Genomic DNA, 10,715 nt, shown 5'->3' on the forward strand with positions numbered 1-10,715 from the left:
CCGGCGGGTGATGACTGAGGACTGAGGCGGTGGCCGGTGAGGACTGAAGTGGGTGAGGACTGAGGACTGAGGCAGGTGGCGGGTGAGACTTGAGAGACCAGGAGATGAGACTCGAGAGAATAAGAGAGAGAATTGAGGCAGGGAGTCAGGAACGGCCGCACGGGGAGAGCAGGAGTTAGACACTTAGACTTAGGCCTTTGTCTAAATATATATATATATATATTTGGGCATATTAAACGGGTCAGTCCGGGTCGTGCCGTGTCGGCCCGATAATGGCACATTTAATTAAACGTGTTAAACGAGCTGGCACGAATCCAGCCCATTTATTTTCGTGTTAGTCGTGCTAGCCCGTTAACGATCCAATTAATAATCGTGCGGTCCAAATCCATTTATCTCGTGTCGTTTTCATGTCATTTTATCGTGTCGTGTCTAAATTTGTCAGCCCTAGTTGGACAATACATTCCAAAAATGCTTATGTACGTCTTTTGAAGCGTAAAAAACGAAAATGTTTTATAAATAACGTTTGATTAGAAATTCTTTGAAAATAAGAAAAAAAAATAGTGAGAATGGTTTTTGTTAAGAGAAAAAGAGACAAATATTTTTTAGAGTGTATAAGTCTAAATTTTTACCTTTTACTTTTAATTAATATCATTTTAAATTAAATATTTATATTAGTCAAAATGACATTAATCAAGAAATAGTGACCTCATAAAAAGGTTGAAAGTCGTTTTAAAATTTTCATTATTTTCTAATAAACGTTTTTCAGAAAATATCTTACAATCTGTCAAAAACATAATCAAGCACAATTTTAAAGAATTATAAATAGATCATTTTTAACGGTCCTAGAGAACTTTCCAAAATTAAAACATCACGATTAATGGTTAAAAATATTTTGAGTATTTTAATTATTTTTTAAAAAAAGAGTCACGTGCCAGACAAAATCCGTTAAAAATTTAATGGATTTAACAGATTGAGACTTTGCTGTTGATATTTAATTGAAGGAAATTTTTACTCATAAAATTAGTTTCGGGACAAATTGTCACATCCTAGAATTCAAGGACCTACAGCATTATTAACCCCTTTTTTACATTAAAAAAAAAAAAAGAAAAAAGAATACCCTAATAGGATTTCAGAAACACTGGGGTACCAACATGTATTTCCAAGTAACAAATGTTGCGATTAATTAACCTGTTATTTTGCTCACCTCTGTGATAACCCACAAAGCGAAAAATCTCCCAAATAACTCCAAATCAAAATATCCCAATACTCTTTTTTTTTTGTGAAAGGAACAGCGCTATCATTTTGAAAATAAAACTCTAGATTAACAAATAATTCATTTTATCCTCCGCCCCATCGCAAAACCAAACACGAAAGTGGTGATCAATGGTGCTCTTTTTTATTCGATAACCGTCCTTAATTACTCTACCAAAGTGGGTGGCGATCAACAGTGTTCTTTTTCAGCACCTTTTGACTCCCTATTTTTCAATCATCATGGACGGAGTGACTCTTCATCATAAATCCAAGGATAACCAACACTGCAAGGGAACGAATTTTGTTCATATATGATTCCATTACAGTAAAAAATAAATCTTTTAAGTTTCAGTCACGTCACACGTGTAAAAAAAACTGTAAAAATTTAACTTCATTTTCAATTAGAACTACTACATAATACATTGGGTTTATTGTAAAAACTTTAAACTCATGAATTAATTTGCCAAACGCGATAAATTTATGAGGTATCCATATAAAAAGCCTTATTTTTATTTAAAATCCATCGTGTAAGATGCGAAACATTTTCCAGCATTAAAATAATGTAGTAAATAGTAAATTTATAAAATTAAATTAAGTAATAATATAATTTAAAATTATTTAAAGTAAATAATAGTTATTACGACTAGTAAAAAGAATTTTCACTTAAATTTCTTTTTACAATTATTAAAAAGATTTTTTATTATGTAAATTATTTTTCATCAATAGTATAAGAAATATTTACACAATAAACTACTCTCTACTTCCAAATAATTTTAAATCTGTTATTTACTTTATTTTATTTTATAAATTTGGTATTTGTGTGTGGGGAGATTTTTTTTTTTTTTTTTCATAGGTAACATGTGGCATGGGGCGTAATCTAACGCTTGATCCTTTATTATTTACAAGCCCAGGCCCAAGCCTGAAAAGGCTGCAGCTGCTAATAGAGAATAGGAGACCAAAAAAGAATAAAAAGATTTTTTTTTTTTTAAAAAAAGGGCAACGAAAAAATAAAAATAAAAATTTCCTCTACAGAATTAGTCCTAAAATTTATAAAATAAAAAAAATAAAAAACGAAAGAAAAAGGAAAAGGAAAGAAAGAAAAGTCCTGAGTCCGTCATTGGGAGAAGAATAGGAAGAAGAAGAAGAAGAAGAAGAAGAAAGACGGTGGACAGACAAACAGACAGCCAGACAACGATTGATTTTTTTTTTTTTTTTTTTAGAAGAAGAAGAAGTTGAAGAAGAAGAAGAAGTGGAGCCCTAAATCTCAAACCCAGAATCTCAGCAGAGTGCCGCGTCTGATTCGGAATCGGGCTGAATTCCCGTCCAGGTTCATTGGTATTTAGTTGTTTTATGGCCGATTGTGATTTGTAATTCGTAATTGAATTGGGTGATATGATGATTTTGGGATTGTAATATTGAGATATGAAGAGTTGAAAATTTGGGAATTGAAGGAAATTGAAATTGAATGATGGGATTGGAGTCGGTGGGGGTGATTGATGATTTTGTTAAGTATTCCATATAATAAAAAATAAATAAAAATTGAAAAGGGCTGGGCTTTCTTTTGTAATGGAGATGGATAGTAATAGCAATAGCGACAGTAACAGTAATGGAGGCGGTGGAGTTGCTGAATCCGATTCCGGTGCTGAGGACTTGGTGGAATCGGATTCCGGATGGCGTCCCAAGCACCTCCTATTCACTCCGTATTCGCCTCCAACTCAAACTCAAACCAAATCTCAATCTCTTCGCGTCGTCGTCAGAAGACCTGTGAGTTCATATCCACTATTTTCAATTCGAGTACATATAAAAGAAGATTTCCTAGAATTCCCTTCATCTAGTGACTAGTTTGCAGTTAGAATTTCAATTTCAATTATGCATTGCGTATTTAATTCATTATTCTTACAACTGCAGCATTTTGGTTATTTGAACAAGTAGAACAAACACTAACAAAGCCAAGTTTTTTATTTTATTTTACTTTGTATTCATGGACATATTTCGATTCGATTCGTGCGTGCATGCAGTTGGTGGCAAGACTAACCAAGGACATAATTGAAACATACCAAATATGCAATCCGCAATTCAGGTATTCCGAAGAATTGAATCCCAAGAGATATTTGACCACCCCCTCCATTGGAGTCCTGAATGACGGATTTGATAATGTTAACTCCGATCTCATTCTCAATGTCAACTATGTCTTGATTAATTTGGAAACGCAACGGAGGTATATTGTCAAAGACGTTCTAGGCCACGGAACTTTTGGCCAGGTTGCTAAATGCTGGGCTCCCGATACCAGCAGCTTCGTTGCTGTCAAGATCATCAAAAATCAAACCGCCTACTATCAACAGGCTTTGGTTGAAGTTTCTATTTTGACTACAGTACGCCCGACTTTTCGTTTTCTCCCTCTCCTTTCCCATTTTTAATTAATCAATTAATTAAATATACTGCTGTTTGCTCGTTTGCAGTTAAATAAGAAGTATGATCCTGAGGATAAGCATCACGTTGTTCGTATATACGATTACTTTGTTTACCAACGTCATTTGTGCATTTCCTTTGAACTTCTTGACTCAAACTTGTAAGTCACAAATGCTACTAGCTATTAACTCTTTAGAATATGAATAGCTTTGAGCTGAATTATTATTATTATTATTATTATTATTATTATTATTATTATTGTTGTTGTTGTTGTTTTGTTTATGTAAATTACTCGTCTTTGGACTTGTGTGTGGCATGACGATGTTTCTTGTCTGGTACAATATGGTTTAACATTCTATAGTCTTTCAGGTACGAGCTTATCAAGATGAATCAGTTGCTTTGTGAAGTATTATTATTATTATTATTATTATTATTATTATTATTATTGTTGTTGTTGTTTTGTTTATGTAAATTACTCGTCTTTGGACTTGTGTGTGGCATGACGATGTTTCTTGTCTGGTACAATATGGTTTAACATTCTATAGTCTTTCAGGTACGAGCTTATCAAGATGAATCAGTTTAGGGGATTGTCACTGAGCATCGTGCGGTTGTTTTCGAAACAGGTTTGATACTAGTTTCCAAAATACTGCATTTTCTTTTCATTCACACATGGATTATGTGTTTTCTACTTCTTACCATGGTGTTTTGTGCTAACTCTTTTATTCTCTTTGAAAATAGATTCTGCATGGATTGGCTCTCTTAAAAGATGCCGGGATAATACATTGTGATCTGAAACCAGAAAACATACTCTTGTGCACAGGGTGAGTTATTTATGATGATGCATTCCGAACCTTTATTTTAGCAGATCTTCTTATGTTAAACTGCAGCCTCCTGTCTTTAAAACAACAGTGTTAAGCCAGCAGAAATTAAAATTATTGACTTTGGATCAGCATGCATGGAGGACCGCACTGTTTACTCGTACATTCAGGTTTACTGTAAAAATTTAGTATTTTGTTTCATTTCTATCTTGCAGAGTTTTTTTTTTTTTGGCTGAATTTGCAGAGTTTTAAATGCTTGCTTTTTACTTTTTCTGCAGAGTCGATACTACAGATCTCCTGAAGTTCTCCTTGGGTATCAGTATCCTTGTAACTAAAACTTAATTTGTTCTCTGTTGATTTCTCTTCTTTTTTTTTTTTTTTTTTCTCTTCATTGAACTTTTGTGTTGGCCTGAAACTTGGATCTCACGTAACTATTTTTAACCCAAGTTCAATGCTTGTAAAGTTTGGAATCTTTAGAGGACCGTGAAAGATAACTAGAAACATTTTGGTCAATGTAATACCATGTAAACATTTCATTTGAACTAAGTAATCCATCCGAACCTTTTGTTGACCTTTTCAAATCCTTTTGTTGACCTTTTCAAATCCTCTCTTCCCTGGGACAATACTTTACGACAAAAACCAGCAGCTCAATTGCACTATACTTTCTTGCCTTCGTATTGTCGACTTCATTTAGCACGCTACTTACCATACTGGGATGTAAAGCAAAAGATATGTGTTAATATAATGACCAAATAATGATACAAGTTTTTTTTCCCGTTTCCTTTTTAAATGTATGAGATTTGTTGATTATGATCCCCATTTATGCCATTTTTTTGGTCCATCATGTTGGTTTGGTCCTTAACATTTCTTCAGTTATAGTACCACTATAGATATGTGGTCCTTTGGATGTATAGTGGCTGAATTATTTTTAGGTCTGCCATTATTCCCAGGAGCCTCAGAATTTGATCTTCTAAGGAGAATGATTGAGATACTTGGGTATGCCTCTATCTTCTGGTTCAGTTATTAGGGAGCGCACATGTTGTCTACTTGTCTTAAGGATAATACAGATTGACCAAATTCCTTCTGCTTTTGGCTACGTTCCACTTCGAAGTGCATAAGTATGCATATTATGAAAGAAATTATATATGCAGAGAAATACACGTATAGATTTTAGGAAATTGAAGAACAAAGCTTCACACATTCATGTTGCATATGTATTATCCTAAAAAAAAAAAATCATGTTGCATATGTAACAAGCGTGAAATCACTCGTCAGAAATCTGGGATATTTGAAAAGATTTTTTAAATCAATATGGAGATATTTATGGTTGAAAGTTGAGCCTATTGGCTGTGTCATGTGTGATATTATTGGCTGTCTTATGTGTGATATGAACTATAGCAATCAACTGATCATGCAAAGTGGTCCACCCGTTAAACGAGAGTTCTCTTGCTGAAGTTGATTAAAAATTGGTTATTTTATGCCCTTGAATATGTCTTGCCTTAGCATTTTGGTAAAGAGACGTTGGATTTACGGAAGGAGAACAAACTCTTCTCATTGTTTTCCTTTGCTTCTCATTGCCTGGGTGTGGATCTCTTGTCCCCCCTTTACCCCTCTGTTTTGCTTTCTTTTTCTTATCTTGAAAATAAATAAAAATTATGTATATTTTTCTTCTTCCATTTTCCATATTTTTTTAAAGCCCTGTTGCATACACTTGTAATGTTGTAGAGGACAACCCCCTGATTATCTACTTAAAGAAGCAAAAAACACAAACAAGTTTTTTAAGTGCATTGGGAGCGTCCACAATATTGAAAATGGAGAAGTTTCTGCAGGCATCAGAAGTGCTTATCAAGCATTAACAGAAGAAGAATATGAAGCTGTAAGTCTTGACGTCCATCTTTTTCAATGAAGGATAATCAATGAATTAAAGGGGAAAAAGGATGATATCCCAATTTGAAGTGTTTGAGTCATCTATTTCTAAGTAGTCTTTCTTTAAAATTTCTGTAGACTTGAAAATTTTTCTCATCGTTTTGTTCAATTATTTATGTGAAGGTTCTGTCTTATGACATCACTGTCTAACTCTTCTAGTTAACGGATTCTTTCAGAGAGAGTTGAAAAAGCCATCTGTCGGGAAAGAGTATTTCAATCATATGAACCTTGAAGCAATTGTCACCAACTACCCCTACAGAAAGAACTTGGCGAAGGAAGATATCATTAAAGGTATCCTAACAGAATAGACTTATGTATGAGCGTTAGTAAGGTTTAAAATTTCTAAAGAAGTCACTGATGAAATTTTTATTAAATATGTGGCAGAAAGTCAAATTCGTCTAGCTTTGATTGATTTTCTAAGGGGACTTGTGGAGTTTGATCCTGCAAAACGGTGGTCACCTTTTCAGGTTTTCAATGATCTCCATTTTTGAGTTTTCCTCTTGTAAGTTACTTTATTTCTGATGTAATGAAAATGTTTGTTGCTATGAATTTTTAGAGGTGAATTCATGTGTCCGCAGGCTTCAAAACACCCTTTTGTAACAGGGGAACCTTTTACATGTCCATACAAACCTCCACCGGAGACTCCTCGCTTGGTAAGTGGATCCATATATTGCACGTTCCGAGGTGCTTTATTAGTTTCTTGGTTGATAATACAACATGGTGAATTTATCCTCAAAAAGATTTGTTCTGCTTGATGCTCCTTATATATCTACAGTTCTGTTCTACTTTTGTGCAGCATGAATATTGCTTTTAGCTGTTGATCCCATGTGATTTCTAGAAAATTAATCATTTTACTTGTTTTGTTATCGGAGTTGTTATCAGTAATTATGTTATACTTCTATGCTTCATCCTCATCTTTTGAAGGATGACAACTTATGGGTAGTTGCTCAATCCATACCTCTTTAGTTCTTTATTCGCTTGATAGATATTTATTGTTTTGTTCTCTTTCGTTTTCTTCTTTCTTAGCCTGTTGCTCAAAATATAAGGGTGGACCATCATCCCGGCGGAGGGCATTGGTTTGCTGCTGGTCTCTCTCCTAATGTAAGCTGGATTTCTTTTTGAATACGTCATGTTACAAAGCACTCCATTATTTGATTAGGTTTACGTATTCCACCCAGTATTGCTCCATTACCCATACCACAGTTTCCCTCACTGAATTGCTTCTTGCATCTTTGCAGATTCCAGGCAGGAACAGGGTTGCTATGCATAATAGCCCACATTTCCAAGTGGTTCCATATGCACATACTAATAGTTATGGCAGCATAGGAAGCTATGGTAGCTACAATGATAGTACAGGGCTAGGAAGCAGTTATGGAAGTTATGGAGATACTAATAGTATGTATGCATATTTTTCGCCTGTTGGTCCGTCTGGCATGAACATGCATGTACCAGGTAATGTGTCGGTGCTCGGAAGTAGTCCCGATTCAAGACGGAGGATTGTTCATTATTCACATGGAAATGGAATTGGCATAAGTCCATCGGCAGGGAATTTTGCTCCATTGCCCCTTGGCACTAGCCCTTCACAATTTACGCCACCAAGCTCTTATGGTCAAGTTTCGGCTGGTTCTCCGGGACATTACGGCCCAACTTCTCCTGCAAGAGGCAGTTGTCATGGATCACCTTTAGGGAAGATGGCAGCTGTTAGCCAGTTTAACAGAAGAAAAGGTTGGGCATACCCTGGAGGTTCTCACTCTCAAGATAGTTCTTCTACAAATTGGCAAGGGCAATCTGCTGATGGCACTAGCTCTAGCCAGACTGAGGGGAACTCGCAACTGCTCGGTAATTCGCCATCACATCCGCTTTCAAACTCAAATGCTGCAAGGTGGAAGCATCATGGAGGAGGCAGTGGTATCTCTGCTGGTTACCCTGCCATTCAAAGTGTGCCGGGCTTCTTTGCCCTTGGTTCCAATATGCAATATTCGCACACAGGAGTGACTCATGATAAGCAGGAGAATAGCCTGGCATTGCCTGATCCAGGGGATTGGGATCCCAATTATAGGTAAGTTTGCAGCATTTCTTTGCTACTATGAATAATATTAATTCATTAATGCATGCTTTCTTTGTAACAATATATGTTTCCATTTTGGATTAGCTTATTGGTTGGGGGTGCAAGCAAACCAGTTTTAAATTTCTGCAACATTAGGAGGAACCAAATTTCAACGTGGTAATGATTTTGATTCGGTGTATTAGGGGTCCAGTCATCTGAGTATTGAAGTTGAACGAACAAAAAGTTGATTTGCATAGTATGTAATCCCAGACTCACTTGGATCATGTCTTTAACTCTCTTTCTTAGATTTTATAAAAATCTTAGTCCAGAGGAAATAAAGCACCAGGGAGAGATATTAGTCCCCGTAAAGCTCACTGCATGTATGTAAAGACCATTTTTTGCTGTTGGTTTATTAATGTGGTCACATGGTGCTAATGAACCGTAAAAGTCCTATATCTGTTCTAATTCCGAATGACATATAAAAATTTTCTAGTTTAACTTCAGTAGTTGTAATTGGTTAACTCCAGGAATCTTTTTCTCGGTGTAACACAATAATTGTTTTAATTCTGTGGTCTTTCATAGGTGATACATATTCATAGGTGGTATGTCCATGGGCATGTTTTAGAATATACGTCAGGGTTCCTCGCATGGTGTTAAATACCTTTTTGTTGGACTAGTGATATGTGATTCTCGTTTCTTTTTCCCTTTTCTTTTTTTCTTGTAATGTCTATTCTATATTTCTGCTCTAGCGACGAACTTCTTTTGCAAGAAGATGGTTCGGACTTGAACTGCATAGCTACTGAGTTCAGCAAAGCCATGGACCTTGGTTCTGCAGAACCCTCGGTTGAACAAGGAAGATTCAGCCACATCTCAGGTACAAGCCAAAGGTGAGTTCTCTCGTTTATCCCAGGATTTATTTTTGATTATTTTCTGTCTGGCTTCTACGTTCCTGTATATTCAGTAAATCGCAAATGCCCTGATATTATCCTGAACTTGTATCGACAAATTTCCATCTAAATCATGGATCAAGTATAACAATATTGAAACTACTGACTTCTCAGTTTTGGGATTCCCCTTCATATTCATACTTTAGGATTGGAGGAGGGGCGTATTGTGGAAGGAGATCTTTATATTGATCACATTTTTGTTCATTATTTGTTGTTTGATTTTTGTTTATCGTGTGATTTTGTTTTAGACCAAATGGACCTCTTCAATCATTTTCACGTTTAGAAATGGGCAGCGTTCCATCTGATGCAGCACATGCTGGATATTCTCATTTGGTGTCAAAACCTTCACATCTCATGCCTCATGCATCACAAAGTTCTCCAAGCCGTTTGGGCCAGCAACATCAGCGTTACAGTCACGGGAGACCCATCGCTGCAGTTAGAGGCAGTGATTGGAACCCTATGAAGGTCCAGCCGCCTCCTTCCGGCTATAATTCCGGGACAGGAAACAGTTCATTTGGCAGTAGCATGTCATGGGGTAATCCTGGCTCCATTGAACCCTTGTACCTACTGTTTGAGCACTGCTATCTATCACCACTAGTCATGGATTGATCTAACTCATATTCACATTTGATAATACCGTAGGGCGTAGGGCCAACCATCCCATCTCGAGCATTCCACCACCAGCGTCTCGTGGCAGAAAGGACTACGGAAGGATTTCCTAAGCTGGGAAACTGCTCCTTCAAATTGTGTGGTGAGGGATCATATTCTGCAAGTCGACGGCAAAGTTGTTTTGCAATACTTCTCCTTTCGCCTGCATAGTGGTCTCGTGCTAAGGAAATCCTCATCCAGACCATGATCATTATTCATTATGCACGCAAAGACGTAATTATATGGTTAATGCTTTGCTAATCGGTTGTGGTTTTGCGTGCAATATTTATTCTTTTGATCCTTCAATGGCCTCAATTTTTATATTTGTTTCTGCTTGCATTAAAGTATAATTTATGGGTAATGTTTTGCCTCGTTTTATTTTTATTTTTTTTGAACCTGGAGTATAATATTTATTCTTTTGAACCTGGAGTTGAAACATCCTACTGATTTCAGGTGGAGAAGTTTAAAATGTAATAGGTAATTGTGCAGCTGCTGACTAACAAAAATTTGTTGGGATTAGAAAGCCAAATAAAAAAACAAGACGCTGGAAATTAATGTCATTACTCTCAATCTTTAGCCATATTAGAGAGTGTTTAGCAAGAGTAAAGTAGAAAAATTGTACCAAATTTTCCTTGTCTTGCCTATTAAGGGGGGTTTGAAGCAAATTTT

At 36.0% G+C, this 10,715-nt stretch overlaps 1 protein-coding gene across 1 annotated transcript; it reads left to right on the forward strand.

The window, feature by feature from the left end:
• Positions 1-2,310: 2,310 nt before the first annotated feature.
• Positions 2,311-10,434, forward strand: LOC21384449 (dual specificity protein kinase YAK1 homolog). Its single transcript, XM_024165507.1, has 17 exons — positions 2,311-3,015; positions 3,270-3,623; positions 3,711-3,820; positions 4,214-4,283; positions 4,399-4,481; positions 4,570-4,648; positions 4,757-4,797; positions 5,352-5,474; positions 6,204-6,354; positions 6,581-6,695; positions 6,789-6,871; positions 6,983-7,057; positions 7,431-7,505; positions 7,643-8,463; positions 9,201-9,338; positions 9,647-9,933; positions 10,041-10,434. Exons 1-17 carry the CDS (start codon positions 2,818-2,820, stop codon positions 10,118-10,120), a joined length of 2,883 nt encoding a protein of 960 aa, XP_024021275.1. The 5' UTR covers positions 2,311-2,817; the 3' UTR covers positions 10,121-10,434.
• Positions 10,435-10,715: the final 281 nt, after the last annotated feature.

Source organism: Morus notabilis, unplaced genomic scaffold (assembly GCF_000414095.1).
Source record: "Morus notabilis unplaced genomic scaffold, ASM41409v2 Scaffold633, whole genome shotgun sequence".
Taxonomy (NCBI): Eukaryota; Viridiplantae; Streptophyta; class Magnoliopsida; order Rosales; family Moraceae; genus Morus; species Morus notabilis.